Source organism: Eubalaena glacialis, chromosome 3 (assembly GCF_028564815.1).
Source record: "Eubalaena glacialis isolate mEubGla1 chromosome 3, mEubGla1.1.hap2.+ XY, whole genome shotgun sequence".
In the NCBI taxonomy this organism is placed as follows: domain Eukaryota; kingdom Metazoa; phylum Chordata; class Mammalia; order Artiodactyla; family Balaenidae; genus Eubalaena; species Eubalaena glacialis.
The window spans coordinates 98,415,950-98,432,810 of NC_083718.1; the positions used below are offsets into that span (position 1 = coordinate 98,415,950).

Genomic DNA, 16,861 nt, shown 5'->3' on the forward strand with positions numbered 1-16,861 from the left:
GATCCAGCCCACTAGGCCTGCCCATTTCAGATCAAGATATCCAAGGGGCAGCTACAGCCTACTAAATGCTTAAGTTAGAGAGAGCTAATGGCTTTCCCCCAGACCTGTAGATTTTAAATCTTCTGAAATTTATTCTTTATCTCAGGTGGCTGAGATAACTATATCCAAGGCTCTAAATCCATATAATGGCTGTAGAGTTTGCCAGGGCTTTAACTAGAGATAATTCTTTCAAATTTCCAAATTTCATTAAATATTTATTGTGCGCCAGGCAGTATGATAGATATAAGTATAAAGTCAAATAAGACATGGATTCTCTCCTCAATGACTTTATGGTTGAGTTGGAGAGGAAAACAAGGAAAACAACAATTATAATACAGTGGGGGTATGTTTTATTGAGGTGTTATAAGAACACAGATGAAGGGTATCTAAAGCAGGGAAAGCCTCCAGGAAAGGGTGACAGAAGGTAGGTCACCAGGATCCCACACTATCAGTAGACTATTCAAATCCCTTCCCCAGCACCCAAGAGCCCCCTGAACCATGACACAGAGTACCACAAGCTGACAGGAGGCATCCCATGAATGCTGAATTAAGGAGGGAACCAGGCACAGAAGGGCCCCCCTTCTGTAGAGACCCCATGCTAAGGAACAGAGGTACATGAAGTAGCGATAGAAAGGAGCAAGCAATAGTATAATCCCACCTGTCCCCAACCCGCCACCACACACACACGTGCAGGCCCATCCACGGAGCCTCTGCAGTGGACAACAGAAGGAAAAATGGACACCCACACACACCCAACAGTCAGTCGTGACTCCAGGAAGCCAGGAGGGAATAAGACAAGACACAGCAGGTATCATTAAGGCTTTACTGGGGATCAGACAGGGCTGGGCAGGAACCACACTGGGAAGCAGGGCCTGTACACCAGGCCAATTCTGATCTTCAGGGCAGTGATGGGAGCTCAGAGCAGAGCTCTATGGGCCAGGGGTCTGGTTGGGCTCCTCACAGCAGAAGCAACCATGGAAGGGAAGGATAGTCTGGTTGGCTTTAGTGCAGGAGGGATAATGTGGGGTGGGGGAGGAACTTTGCTGAAGAGAAGTGGGGAACTGAATAAAGGATGGATGAAAAGGGGGTTGGGAGGGAGACAAAGGGGGCTAAGATGGCATCTAGTGTGAAAAGAAGGAGAAAGAAAAAGACAGATGGTTCTGTGCACAGGGAGGTCCACCTGGTCTCTAGGGCAATGGCTCCTCACTCCTGTCTCCTGGTTACAGGGCAGTACTTGTTGCCCCACACGGCAGTCTTTAGAAACAGAGGGCCTGGGAGGAAGCGACTGGACTTCATGTAGGCAGAGATCTTCTTCAAGCCCTGAGGGTGGGAAAAAGAAGGCCAGGCCTCAGGTCTGCTGCCCCACTGGGGCTCATGCAGCTCTCCCCAAGTTTGGTACCCTGGTACAGCCCTTCCATGTGGGGTCAAATGTTGGGGCAAAAGACAGTCTTTTGGGATGCTCAGCTCTGGAAAGTTGACTCTTCCAATTTCCTGTAATTCATTTGATTTCTTAACAAGACTTACCACATATGGAGATTCTACACTGTATAAGGTGCTGTATATCCACTAGAGATGATAATATAGGTTTAGAATCTCTACACGACTACCTGACAAGATAGGTTCTACTGTCACCATTTATCAGAAGGGAAACTGAGGCACACAGAGGATAAGCACCTCCCTCCTGCTCACACAGCTCATAGGTAATATGTCTAGAATGCAGCCTGGCTCGCTCTCGCTCTCCATTCTGAGCTCTTTCTGCTGCACTCCCTTCCTCGCAGCTGAAAACAAAAAGAACAAGGAGGTTCATTCATCATCCACTTATACAAAGAGCTAAAAGTCACCACTCAGGGCAGTTGCCCACCAACAGTGTGCCTGGAGGGGTATTCAGGATGGAAAAAAACAAGATGAAACATTCTGTGTTTTGGATACGTGGCCCCTAGATAGTTAAGATGCATAACTAAAGAAAAACTCCAATCACCTCAGATTTGTGCATCTTTCCATACACAGAAAAGCACTAAAATCACTAACTTGAGATACCTGTTTTTTGGTGATTAGCAGTGATCTTTTACCAAGACTTAGAGTTGATTATTCCTATTTCCCAAACCTCCTCCCCTACTTCTTGAGAGCAGTTCCTCAGAGCTATCTGAGAGGCTGTCTCCTGGGATACAGTCCTCAGTAAGTTCCCCCAAAAAAGGGAAACTCACTGCTCTTACGTTGTGTGGGTTTTACTTTCCAGTGGACAGTTTTGGTGACCACAAAGGGGCCCAGAGGAGACTTCTTCCCCTCACCGGAACTTTACAAGGATCTGGAGCCTTGGTACCAGCAAGGCCCCTTGTGCCAGTCCACCTCTCTACATGTCCATACGAATTTGGGTGAGTCTCTCCTGATCTCAGTTTTACCATCTTGGTTGACAATCCTGAGTTTTATTCAGTGGTAGATGAAAAAGGTACCTGACTTCTCAGTTCAGAGATACTGAGAAAGTACCCAGTCGAGAGCCACTGGGAAGGTTCAGGCTGGGTGAGTAGGTAAGGGGCTGGATGGCATCTTTCCTTGAATTGACTACTTTAACAGAGTTGGTTGGAATATAGTGTAGATACCATATAAGAGCTCTTAACTCCAAATATAAGGGACAGAGCTCTTCCTGGCCAGGTATGGCTTTCTCAGGCAACTGAGAAACTTGCAGGAGTGGTGGAGGCCAGTCCTTCATACCACACAGCAGTCCCATAGGGAAACCCATTCTTTAATTTACAGAAAGTGGCCCATCCGGGGACACACAAAAAGATTTGGCCATCCAGTGTTCCCAGTGCCCAGCGAGGTTTTAGACTGTCAGAGGGAGAAACCGAGACGTGTAAAAGACCTGAAATGACTCTAGGGTGACAACTAGGAGAGTTAAGCTCACAAATAGCACACTGGCCTACCACAGACAGTTATCAATAGTAATTTATCCTGACAAACAGACTCTGAAATGGGAAACAAAGCTTTCTAAACAAAAGAAAGAAGGGTGACAGATTGCTAACCTATGACTAACACCACAGCCAGGTTTAGGTACATTACATATGGAGCTTATACTTGCAAATACTTAATTGGGGAAACTATACCAAAGGAGATCTCATCCTAAAAATGGCCAAAACGGGGTTCTTTGGACATTCCAATACTGGGTTTTTTGGGTGTACACAGCTAGAGAAAGCGGGCTATAAGATCAAACAGACTGAATGGAATGCTCATTTCAATTGGTATTTAGAAGCTTCTAAAAGAGGAAATGAGAAAGTAACTTCTTGCAGGAAAGCAACAAAAAAATGGCTTGAAATTATACCAGAATTTTTAAAAGGCCCCTGAAGCTGGACCTGCTCTCCACTGCTCCTCCCTGTTCCTCTAAGTGTCCACTGCAATGCTCTCCTTCACGCTATTCATCTCTCTCTCAACTTCATTCTTATAACACCAAAATTGATTCCCCACAGAAAGCAACAATAATTCAAAAGCCTTGGTAAAATTGTGATTATTTTGGTCAAAAAGTTTTTAAAACTTTTTTTTTTCAAAATTCTGACCTTAAGGAAACAAATGCCCTTCTAGGAGGAACTTGCGTCATCTCCCCATGCCTTTGAGATATAAATGTTCTTCCTGATCTTAGGCATCTTCTACTGTGTTTTGGTAGCTTAGTCTCTGCAACTGAGAAGGTACACATATGGAGTACATTTGGCAGAAAGTTGCATAGACTGGGATTCCAAGCAGTCTTTTTGTCCAGCTATGCCAGCTTTAGGGAAATGTGTCATAAGGGGTCCCAGTCCATAAAGAGCCTTTGTTGTCTCAACCTTCCTTGTGTCCCTGTACAACAAAGGCCTTTACTTTCTTACACTATATTTGGGAGTAAACTTTCTGGTTCTTGTGAAGGCTGCATCCTTTGCACTCTCTTTTGGGGATGCCTCTTGCATCTTATTGGTTTGAATCACAACTAAGAATCCTAACAGTGGATCCTTTAAATTGGAAAAACTTCTAAATTGGTAAATTTTTAGCGACCTCTCATTGTAAACAGTTGTTTTATTGGCACCTATGGAAACACCAAACTAGAAAGTGGATACAAAGAAATATAATGGCTAACCTTAAGAACTCCCTTAGTTTATAAGATGGAAATCTTTAGATGGTTATTAAGAGATGGGATAAACGAAACAAACTTTGACAGCATTAAAACAAAGGTTTTGATACAACACTACCAAAAAGGATGTTTTGGAGAGGCCAAAAAGACCCCTTATTGGTCCTCCTAATGTTAAAAGGCCCCAAACAAGTCCACTCTATTTACCCCAGTTTAGAAAAATTTTAAAGGCAAGAAGGTACAAAAAATTACACTCAGATACCTGACCAGCAATTGCTCGGGGCAACGTGCCAATCAGTCAAGTTAAAGATTGACAAAAAGCCCTGGGTCCCTTGGCTCAACCCCTCACTGGAGACCCCAAAGCCTTTTATACAGAAATAGGTAAAATGGCCAGGGAATACAAAGGAAAGTTTCTGGGACTCCTTATAAGACCAAGACTGGTTAATAGGGTCCTAATGAGGGCTACAGTTAAAGGTATAAGAGTTGATAGAATTGAGATGAAAGTTTATTAAAAATTGGTGTATTTGTTTTTTTAATATATTTATTTATTTATTTATTTTTGGCTGCGCTGGGTCCTTGTTGCTGCGCGCGGGCTTTCTCTAGTTGCAGCGAGTGGGGGCTACTCTTCGTTGCGGTGCGCGGGCTTCTCATTGCAGTGGCTTCTCTTGTTGCGGAGCACGGGCTCTAGGCACGCAGGCTTCAGTAGTTGTGGCACGTAGGCTCAGTAGTTGTGGCGCACGGGCTTAGTTGCTCCGCTGCCTGTGGGATCTTCCCGAACCAAGGCTCGAACCCGTTTCCCCTGCACTGGCAGGCGGATTCTTAACCACTGAACCACCAGGGAAGTCCCAAAAACTTGGTGTATTTGAACAGGCTTTATGTAAGATGGTTCATCTCTTTTACCTGATATATTGTGGGGATGTACAATATGTCTCACTGGGGAATGCTCCCCTGCCTGGTATAAGACAGGGCATATAATCTGTGTCTCAGGCAATGTTAATTAAACATGATAAAGGAAACCAGTAGGGTTACATGAGCCCACAGAGTATAAGGTGAAAGCTGGGGTCTAATATTCAGGGGCTAACAAAAGCAATAATGGAGTTTGGTTTGGGGGTTTTGTTTGTTTGTTTTGTTTTGTTTGTCCCTAGGGTAAATTGGTCTGAGTTTGACTTGTGCACTCAGAAAGAGGACCTTCTGCAAACATTTGAAGGCATGATACACTGATCCCTAAAGTTCTGGAATATGGAAATCTTTTGATTTCCAGTTTAGTTGGAAATTTTCCTTCTGATATAAAAAAACAAATTAAAGAAAATGTAGTTGGGCAAATCAGTCTTTTGATATCATTTAGGTGGCAGCCCAGTTCTTTGGGGAATTAAAAGCAACTGTGGGGACCTCCCTGGTGGTGCAGTGGTTAAGACTCCACACTCCCAATGCAGGGGGTCCAGGTTCAATCCCCGGTCAGGGAATTAGATCCCACATGCATGCTGCAACTAAGAGTTCACATGCCACAACTAAGGAGCCCATGAGCCGCAACTAAGGAGCCCACCTGCCACAACTAAGACCTGGTGCAACCAAATAAATAAATAAATAAATAAATATTTTTTTAAAATAAAAAAATAAAAGCAACTATGTTTGTCTTGCAAATCCCCACATTTCAGAAATGTAAATACAGCCCACAATGACCTGAGACTGAGCCTGATTAACTTAATAAGGTAGAACCTGAAACCAAAGGGAAAAAATAAAGGAAAAGATGCCGTTTTAAATTCAAATGGTTAGAAAGGCTCCTTCACCCAAAATCTAATTCACAGCCTCTTTTAAGGATTTGTGAAGAATGAATGCAAATCTTAAGTCTTTTTCATGAATAGTAAAAAGCCTAAAGAGTCTCCCTCATTACCGGTTTTAGAAAGGAGTAAGCTGCAACCCACTGCAGTCACCCACTGACAGTGTGCCCTGAGGGGAATTCAGGATGGAGAAAACCAGGATGAAACATTCTGTGTTTTGGATATGGACCTTAGAGAGTTAGGATGCATATCGAACAAAGAATTTCAGTCACCCCAGATTCATGCATCTTCCTACACACAGAAAAGCACTAAAATCATTAACTTGAGATATTTGTTTTTCGATAATTAGCACTAATCTTTTACCAAGATGCATGCTTGACTACATGTACTTCCCAGCCAAAAATTCATATACCTACTGTCTCCTCCTACCTTAACTCTTGAGAGCAGTTCCTCCGAGCTCTCTGAGAGTCTGTCTCCCGGGCTACAGTCCTCAGTAAGGTCCCCAAATAAAACTGAAACTCACTGCTCTTAAGTTGTGAGGGTTTTTTTTTCCAGTCAACATCTTGTTATAGGAGTACTTGTTCTTCTCATTCTGCAAAAACATTCTCTTTTTCAGAAAAGACTTCTAGGTTCCCAGGGTTTGCCCACAGAGGGATGGACGCCTAGCAAAACAAAGGGGCTCAGAAAGTGCCCAAGCAACTTGCAGAAGAGACCAGATCTCACTCAGCAAAACCTGGATGAAAGGTGATAGTGAGGCAGGAGATAGATGGGACCCAGGCCAAACAGCTGAAGTTTGTCCCCTGTGGACAGAAACGCCATAATAGCAGAAACTCCATAAAAGCAGGATGATGGAGGAGGCTGGGCCCTGCCCAGATAAGAGATAAAAGACCACATATTCCTCATTCTCGAAGTCAAGGAGACCTCCCCGACTACACATGCACAGAAAGCCTCCTTGGAGGTCAAAAAGGGAGGGGGTGCCACCTCATAGTAAGTGATGTCAACTACCCATAGGCCTCTTCGCTAGAATCCATCTTGGCTAAGAGACGCACACGCACATAGGGGAGGACCCTGAGATATACCAAATATGGACTCAGAACCAGGCAAAGCAAGATGACTGGTCAAAGGAAACCTGGAAGAAATGCCCCATAAAAGTGATTCAAACTACCACAAGGGCGTGACTCTCTCTCTGAGCCCACCAGTGTCTATCCACACGTACTGTACTTTTTGTTTCTCCTAATAGACACTATACTTGTTTCACTACTTTCCATCTTTGTGGGAATTCTTTTCCGCAAAGCCAAAGGGCCAGGGCCTTGTCACTGACCACTGTTCTATTGGCTAGGATTTGGTGCTCTCACCGCCGCGACCCGACCTCAGTCTCTGGCCGGGAACCAAAATCCTGCTTCAAGCCGCTGCAGGCCGAGGCCACCTGAGATCATATTTGGTGCCGAAGCCAGGGAATTTAAGGTAAATTGCAGGCTTTGCCAAGCTGCGGCTTGAGGCCTCTGACTTTCACTCTTGCCCTCTTTCTCTTGCTCTCTGCTTCACTTTCTTTTCAAGTCCCACCCCTCAGGCCCTCAGGTCCCGACCCCCATGGCATTTTCCATTGCGGCCTACTCCAATTCCTCCGGAGTTCCCCCTTCACTCCAGGCGTTGGCAGTCCATACACTGCAACGGACAGCCTATTGGGCTGGCCACCTTCAAGAAGACTGCGATGCTCAAGGAGAGCCCTGGCAATGCACCAGCAGTGGTTCAAGGAACCCCTCACTCGAGGGACTGGGTAGACCAGAGATGTCTGGTCAGGGATCAATGGGAGAGTAGAGGACACTCAAAATCCCACCAAGCACAGGATTTGAAGGAAATTCAGAGGACGCTCTGAATCTCCTTCAGGTACCTCCTAGTAATGTTTCCAGGACGCTGGACTTCATTTCTAGGAGCGCAGTTAAGCCAGACGGGCTGAGAAAGGAAAGCTTAGGTCCTGCTGTAACATTGCCTGGCCTTTATTTAAGTTGGGGGATGAAAAAAATGGCCTGAAAATGGGTGTCTTACAATTAGATCTTTACTGCCATAGTATGGGAAAATGGACTGAGGAAAACTCTCCTGACATTCTAAATGATCCCTTCTAACTTCTCCCAACTCTCAGGGGGGAAACCAAGCTTCCCCCACTCCTGCAAGTTCCCTTACTCCTTCAGATTCTTCTGATCAAACTAAGACCCCACCTCCCTGGAGGGTCAATCCCTGCTGGGACAACATTTTATCAGCCAGTCTGCCCCTGTTATCCAGGCCAATCTGAGCATTAAATTGGTCTAAATTTTAGCTATGACCTATGGAAAAAGAAAGATGATTTTTGACAGTGTGGCCACAATATTCTTTAGACTCTGGAGAAAACTGGTTAAGAAAAAAACTTTTTTTTTTTTTTAAATTCCAAAACTGGTTCTTTTTTCATGTGCAATTAGAGAAAGCTAGCTTGTTACTTTTTTTCAGAATTCTCACACTGAGGAATAAGTCCTACTAGGAGAACTTGATTTTCTCTCCCTGTGCCTTGAGACCGGGGCTCTCAGGAACACTTATCTTATCTAGACCATCTCTAATTCCTGAAGCTGAGAAAAAAAACTGGAATGAAGCCTTTTAAAATTTTTCTTATTCCAACTGTTATTTATAAACTAGTGAGTTTTACATTGTGATATCTAATTCATGACTAAGTTTAGAAAATGAAGTTAGATCTCTCGTTGTGTCTGGATATATGTATGTCTCAGTGTATGTCTTTGTCTTTGGATAATATTGCTGAGGTTAATTTGTAAATGAGCTCTATTTAATTGGCTTAAAGAAAAGTAAGCGCTTACAAATCAGGCAATTCTAAACACAAGAGAAATTAAGCTAAATGAATTTCAGGTTCACATGAACTGGGAAATATTCAGTATTAAGTTAATACCTGGTATTAATGTTTAAGTTTGTTGATCTAATTAATATAGACATGTCTTCAGAGTCATCAACATTAAGTATAACACTTTTATTGCATCTAGGTTTAATATAAGCTGAATAAAATCTTGTTATATCCATTGTAAATTTGTCAGCAAGGAAAGTAACTCAATGTGAAGAAATTTTAAGGAAAAAAATTCAAATGAGATAAGAGCTTCGGGTGAACTTTTTAGGAATAAAATAAGATACTGAAACATTAATTACTGAACACTGGCTTCATTTTACAGAGAAACAAAAGGTCTAGAACTATTAATAAATATGTTTGGTGCCACACTGAGATATTTTCTGTAAGAAAGCACATTTTTCAAGAAATTATTATTTGGATTTATGTTTACCAATCTACAGAGTGCTGATATAAAGGACAGTTCATGGTTGCTTAAAGAAAGTAGGACGTGTGTTTTTAGTAAAGAAGGTATGAGGAATGGAATTGCATTTTATTAAGGGAAAAAGAAGTAGGTCTGACTTACAGGTGGCTGTTTCTAGATGGAAAAATAAAGTAATGGATACAGAAACTGATAAAAAGGTTTGTGGAAAGTGGACCCCAAGAAAAGAGTTTTGAGCATGGTCAGGATTGACTAAGCTTAAAATAAATTTAACTGAGTAAATGAATTTTAGAAGTAAGCTGGTGCAAAACTTGAATTTGGGGACTTCCCTGGTGGCACAGTGGTTAAGAATCCACCTGCCAACACATCCTCAATGGTGAAAAACTGAAACCATTTCCACTAAGATCAGGAACAAGACAAGGTTGCCCACTCTCACCACTATTATTCAACATAGTTTTGGAAGTTTTAGCCACAGCAATCAGAGAAGAAAAAGAAATAAAAGGAATCCAAATCGGAAAAGAAGAAGTAAAGCTGTCACTGTTTGCAGATGACATGATACTATACATAGAGAATCCTAAAGATGCTACCAGAAAACTACTAGAGCTAATCAATGAATTTGGTAAAGTAGCAGGATACAAAATTAATGCACAGAAATCTCTTGCATTCCTATACACTAATGATGAAAAATCTGAAAGTGAAATTAAGAAAACACTCCCGTTTACCATTGCAACAAAAAGAATAAAATATCTAGGAATAAACCTACCTAAGGAGACAAAAGACCTGTATGCAGAAAATTATACGACACTGATGAAAGAAATTAAAGATGATACAAATAGATGGAGAGATATACCATGTTCTTGGATTGGAAGAATCAACATTGTGAAAATGACTCTACTACCCAAAGCAGTCTACAGATTCAATGCAATCCCTATCAAACTACCACTGGCATTTTTCACAGAACTAGAACAAAAAATTGCACAATTTGTATGGAAACACAAAAGACCCCGAATAGCCAAAGCAATCTTGAGAAAGAAAAACGGAGCTGGAGGAATCAGGATCCCTGACTTCAGACTATACTACAAAGCTACAGTAATCAAGACAGTTTGGTACTGGCACAAAAACAGAAATATAGATCAATGGAACAGGATAGAAAGCCCAGAGATAAACCCACGCACATATGGTCACCTTATCTTTGATAAAGGAGGCAAGCATATACAGTGGAGAAAAGACAGCCTCTTCAATAAGTGGTGCTGGGAAAATTGGACAGGTACATGTAAAAGTATGAAATTAGAACACTCCCTGACACCATACACAAAAATAAAGTCAAAATGGATTAAAGACCTAAGTGTAAGGCCAGACACTATCAAACTCTTAGAGGAAAACATAGGCAGAACACTCTATGACATAAATCACAGCAAGATCCTTTTTGACCCAGCTCCTAGAGAAATGGAAATAAAAACACAAACAAATGGGACCTAATGAAACTTAAAAGCTTTTGCACAGCAAAGGAAACCATAAACAAGACCAAAATACAACCCTCAGAATGGGAGAAAATATTTGCAAATGAAGCAACTGACAAAGGATTAATCTCCAAGATTTACAAGCAGCTCATGCAGCTCAATAACAAAAAAACAAACAACCCAATCCAAAAATGGGCAGAAGACCTAAATAGACATTTCTCCAAAGAAGATATACAGATTGCCAACAGACACATGAAAGAATGCTCAACATCATTAATCATTAGAGAAATGCAAATCAAAACTACAATGAGATATCATCTCACACCGGTCAGAATGGCCATCATCAAAAAATCTAGAAACAATAAATGCTGGAGAGGGTATGGAGAAAAGGGAACACTCTTGCACTGTTGGTGGCAATGTAAATTGATACAGCCACTATGGAGAACAGTATGGAGGTTCCTTAAAAAACTAAAAATAGAACTACCATACGACCCAGCAATCCCACTACTGGGCATATACCCTGAGAAAACCATAATTCAAAACGAGTCATGTACCACAATGTTCACTGCAGCTCTATTTACAATAGCCAGGACATGGAAGCAACCTAAGTGTCCATCATCAGATGAATGGATGAAGAAGATGTGGCACATATATACAATGGAATATTACTCAGCCATAAAAAGAAATGAAATGGAGGTATTTGTAGTGAGGTGGATGGAGTTAGAGTCTGTCATACAGAGTGAAGTAAGTCAGAAAGAGAAAAACCAATACAGTATGCTAACACATATATATGGAATCTAAGGGGAAAAAAAGGTGGTCATGAAGAACCTAGTGGCAAGACGGGAATAAAGACACAGACCTACTAGAGAATGGACTTGAGGATATGGGGAGGGGGAGGGGTAAGATGTGACAGGGTGAGAGAGTGGCATGGACATATATACACTACCAAATGTAAAATAGCTAGTGGGAAGCAGCCGCATAGCACAGGGAGATCAGCTTGGTGCTTTGTGACCACCTAGAGGGGTGGGATAGGGAGGGTGGGAGGGAGGGAGATGCAAGAGGGAAGAGATATGGGAACATATGTATATGTATAACTGATTCACTTTGTTATAAAGCAGAAACTAACACATCATTGTAAAGCAATTATACTACAATAAAGATGTTTAAAAAAAAAAAAAATGATTCAAACTACCACGACGGCGCGAATCTCTCTCTGAGCCCCCCCGGGTGTCTATCCACACGTACTGTACTCTTTTTTTTCTCCTAATAAACACTTCACTTGTTTCACTACTTTCCATCTTCGTGGGAATTCTTTTCTGCAAAGCCAAAGGGCCAGAGCCTTGTCACTGACCACTGTTCTAGTGGCTAGGATTTGGTGCTCTCACCGCTGCGACCCGACCTCAGTCTCTGGCCGGGAATCAAAGTCCTGCTTCAAGCCGCTGCAGGCCGAGGCCACCCGAGATCAGTACGAGGGTGTGGAGCACAAGGCCAGGCCAAGCCAGACTCTAATTATTCCACTTAAAGGACAGAGTCCACCCACCTGGCCTGGGACTTGAGCCCAGTCTCACTGGGCCCCAACGTACCACATCCCCAGTACTGCTGCAGCCAACTAGGCAGTGAGACACTCAGGTGTATCTGTGCACAGTCGTCCCAAGACAGACAATGCCCAATAAGTTCCAAGGATTCAAAGTTCCTGGGGCTGCCTGTACCCAACAGCCCAGGCCCCAACAGGCCACACACTGCAGCCCACATCTGTCCCCATCCTCCCTGCCGGGCAGTCATCCCAGCTCTTGCAAAATTCTCAAGGCCAATAAGCCTGGACCAGAACCAGAGCTGATGAGAACTAGCTAAGAAAGCAGATTTGATGATGGGGCCGGGTGGGGAGTGGGGGTGGGAATAGAGAACAGACTGTAGTCTGAAAAACCTATTGGATTAGAGCTTCAAATTCCCAAATCTGACATAAAGCAGACTTTGTTGCTCTCCCACTGGTTGACTGAGGGTGACCGATGATGAGCTGGGAGGTGAGGTCAGGCTGTGCTCCTCCAGCACCAAGTGGTTCCACGCACACCACACAGCTCGGGGTTCCTGTAGTTCTCCAGCTGCACTGAGCCCCAGAGGGTGGGCGCCAGGACTGTATTACTTCTTCATCCCCACTGTGCCTGACACAGTGCCTCATACAGAGGAGAGGGTCAGATCAGTGAATGTTACTAAAAAATAAATGTACTATCCCACCTCTGAGATCGGAATCTTGGGTAACTGGAAGGAAAAAGGAAGGAAGACGAGGGAAGGAAAGTGCCCACTATAAGAGGTGTCGAGATAAAATCCTTCCAAAGGACACCTATGTATGTACTCAAATCCCAGCACCAACTACAGTCCTGAGAATCTCAGTACAACTGGCGGCGACTCACTTGTGCAGACCCCTCTGGAGATCCAGAGAAGATATTGTCTGTGTTTTTAGTACTTGATATCAGTCCTACTGTGTCTCAACTCTACTAATGCCAGCTGCAGGCAAACTCCTGAAGGTTCTGCTTCCTCCACACTTTGCAGAACTGTGAACCCAGACAAGAAAAGGACCTGAGCTTTCTTTTCCATACAGGAAAGGGAGAGCCACTGACTGCTGCCCATAGAAGCCAGATGCTCTGACTGGGAGCCCAGCACAGCCTGTACTGGCTCTGTGACCTTCAGAAATTACTTATCCTTTCAGCTTAATTCCTTATCTGTAAAATGGAGAGGATAATTCTTTTACCATGGAGGAATGTTATAAAGATTAAATTTGACACAATATATGTTAGATGCTGAGCAGAGATTCTGGCATGAACCAAGTCCTCATTAAATGTTGTTCTTCATCTGGGTTCCAACTAAGAAAGCATCAGTGAAGAGAGGGAAGAGAAGAGAGATATAAATACTAGAGGGATCAGGAGAATCACCTCAAAACGGGAAATGAAGTCTTTCAGGTTTGGGAATTCATCCAGGCACTTGGGCTCAAATATGCGGTGCATGTCAAGGACGTCGTAAGCCAGGAAATCCACATAGGTGAGCTGCAGAAAGGCAAAGCATGAATGGGCACCAAACTCTGAACGTGGGAAAAATGACAGCTCTCCATCCCCCAAAGCCGTCCCCCTTACCTTGTCCCCTGCAAACCAGGGCCTCTTCCCCAGGAAATCTGAGAAGAGCTTCATCGTTTTAGGGATCTCCTTCAAGTAATCAGGCTTTAGTTTCTCCTGAGGCACAAAACAGCTGTCACTGCCCTCAGATAGAGACTCCCTGGGCAGAGACCAGGCTTCCCAGGGCTGTGCCTGATCCCAGCTGCCAAGTGAGCCGCCATGTCCCCTGACTACACCCGGGTCGGTGCCCAGGCTGCGATTTAACCCACTTGTGTTCATTAGACTCCTACGAGGTACCACCTGCCATCTGTGAGAGGAGATGGGAAGGCAAAGGGCAAAACCACACTGTGCCTGAACCTGTCACCACTCAGCTCCAAACACCTGCCATGGGTCAGACCAGCAGTGCTGTGAGACCTGGCAGAGCTCGGGCCTCAGACCTCAGGAAGATCAACACTCAAATGACTCAGGAAAGACGTCCTAAGTTCCAGCGTGGGTGACAGAAAGGGTGTGAATGCCGATGCAGTCTCTGAACAGATGAGGAGAATCTGAGAGGCTGAAAGGAAGGAGGGAGAGGAACAAATTCTGACCCCAGGCTGCCTACTGGGCACATGTGTTTATGCATGAGATGCCGAGGAGGAGGTGCTGGGCTAACGAGGAAAACACCCTGTCTAGGAACTGAATTTCCACCCAAGGATGTCTGGACTCTATCCTAAGATTGGTGGGAACTAAGTCAGAGTTTCCAAGGGAATGTCTTGGTGGATCAGTAGCTCCAAGGAGTTCAAAGGCAAAAGACCAGTGTAGACGCGACCCTGACCAGCATTTCAAACCCTGTCCAGCCCAGTGGGAGGGGACTCACAAAGTCAGAGCTGTAGCAGATCATGGCCATGCACAAGCGGACATCCATAACCTGGTTCTCCAATACGTCCACGCGAATCTTCTCTTCCTCTGTCTCCCCACCTGTGGCCACACAACAGGGACTCACCCTCAGGATCCCACCCCAGACAAGCCCAGGGCATGGCCACCTGTGCCCCTCCCCCACCCACAGCTCCACTCACACATGTTGTGCTTGCGAGCAATGTAGCGAAGGATGGCGTTGCTCTGGGTGAGCTTGTGAGCCCCATCAATTAAGTAGGGCAGCTGGAAGAACAACAGTCCAGGTCGGTTGGGCCACCAGGCTCCCCTGCACCCACTCCCTTGAGCAAGGGCAGAGATGAAACCTGGCACTCACAGAGCCTGGCCCATGGTAGACACTAAATAATATACTGTAAAATGAAGGGATGAGCTGGGACATACAGCATTATGGAAAGGCAGTGAAGAGAACCAGGAAGCTGAGAGGCTGAGCAGAGGCACCGGATCCTGAAACCTCTAAGCTGGGTAAGGAGATGGACAGGGACACCGTCCACTTTCCCCCAGAGCACCCCAGCCCCTGCACCTACATTGGGGAAGTCCAGGTCCAGCTTGGATTTTTCATTCAGCCACTGGCTTCTGTCATAGTTGGGAGCTGTGGTAAAGAAGATTCAGTGAAACAAACCACCCTGGAGTCCAACCCTCCTTCTCGGGGGACCTACCAAGGAGTCAGAGACAAGAGCCCCTGAACAGGTGGATCTGGAATCTGAACCTCTAAATCTCACATGGAGTTTTGGGGGAAAGCACAATTACACGGCTCTGGAACCCACATGAGTAAGGCTTACAAAGGGTTAGTGCAAGAAATAAAGGGAGCCCGTGCCAATGGCTGATACAGGGGCCCGGCTATCGGCTCTCATGGCCTGCCTTGGAGGCCAGCTAGACCCTCAAAGAGTTCGGGTAGGGTTAGACCTCTCTCCAGCTGCTGGAGGGCAGCAGATAGAAATAACAGGGGCCAGGACATGGGTTGTTTGGTACCAAATCAGCATGAGTTGAGCAGAAGCCAGGACATGACAAGGATGCCATTACCGTCCCCCATCGGGTACTTCTTCTCCTCATAGTTTGAGTCTGTGTACTCCAGGAGCAGGCGGATGGCGTGAGCCAGCTGGGAGAGATGGCCGGGACAAAGGACAGACATGAGGTTTAACCGCGCGACTTTCGGTGCTCCGGGTCCCCTCCCACACGCCCAACTCTCTCCCCGACCTGGGAAGGAGAGGCGGAGGGAAGGGACTGGGCTGCAGCGGGCCCCACAAACGAAGTTTCTGGCGAACCGGTCCCCAGCTGCGCAGCATTTCCCCGCCCGCCCTGGTGGACCCCCGCTCACCCCGCGGATGTCCCAGTAACCCAGGGTCATTGCCATGGTCAGGGTTCGTGGCTCGGGGTACTCTCTTCGCACCGCTGTGGACGTTCATCCGGGTGCCTGGATCAAGCTTGGGTGTGGCCTGAGTGAGGCCACGCCCCCTCGCGTCTCCACCCCGCCCCCAACTACTACCCAATCTCCGAGGCCTCCTGCGACCCGGGGCACCCGGGGTCCTCAGCGCGGTATCTGAACCCAGAGCAGTGGAAATAGTCCGTGTCCCCCTCCAGCCGCGGGGACTCGGGAGCCGAGCTCTGGGCGCCAGGACGCTGAGGACAGCCTGGTTCCCGTCCCCAGTCAGATCTCAGCTAAATCGGGGGAGTTGGCAGTGCGCTCGGGGAACAAGCCTGAATCACAACAAGAGCACGAATCTTCCACCTCCCCTGCCCTCCCAGGAATCGCTCAGGCTTGCTCCTGGGCTGCCGAGTTCCCCCGGGCTCTGGGAGGCTCCGACTGCCAAGTTAAGTCCGAAGAGTGGTGCCCCTCAAATCGAAACTTTAAACGAGCCACTAGCACAGGAAGCTCAGGACTCCAAGCAATCCTAACGCTCCCCCGACTCTTTATAATCCCTGACAGCAGCATATCTTCTAGAACAGACTATCAATGGGATACAAGAAACACCCACGACAAGGTGCAGAAAAAGTAAATGTGGTCAGTGCTTTCCTTTCAGGGACTGTGGAGGACTCGTCCCTTCAGTCGTATGCCTAAAAGTGATAATGACCAACTGTTAATTAATCGAGTAGCTTTATGGCCTAAATAGTGACTCTAAATTCAGAACCAGGCCCAGCAAAGAAGATATCCAGGTGCAGTCCAGAGATGTCCCGACACCCAGCT

The 16,861-nt window shown here is 45.4% G+C and overlaps 1 protein-coding gene across 1 annotated transcript; it reads right to left on the reverse strand.

Moving 5' to 3' along the window:
- Positions 1-385: 385 nt before the first annotated feature.
- LOC133088332 (glutathione S-transferase Mu 1) lies at positions 386-16,094 on the reverse strand. Its single transcript, XM_061186214.1, has 8 exons — positions 15,995-16,094; positions 15,700-15,775; positions 15,204-15,268; positions 14,823-14,904; positions 14,624-14,724; positions 13,789-13,884; positions 13,591-13,701; positions 386-1,359 (listed from the first exon to the last, which is right to left on the reverse strand). Exons 1-8 carry the CDS (start codon positions 16,028-16,030, stop codon positions 1,243-1,245), a joined length of 684 nt encoding a protein of 227 aa, XP_061042197.1. The 5' UTR covers positions 16,031-16,094; the 3' UTR covers positions 386-1,242.
- Positions 16,095-16,861: the final 767 nt, after the last annotated feature.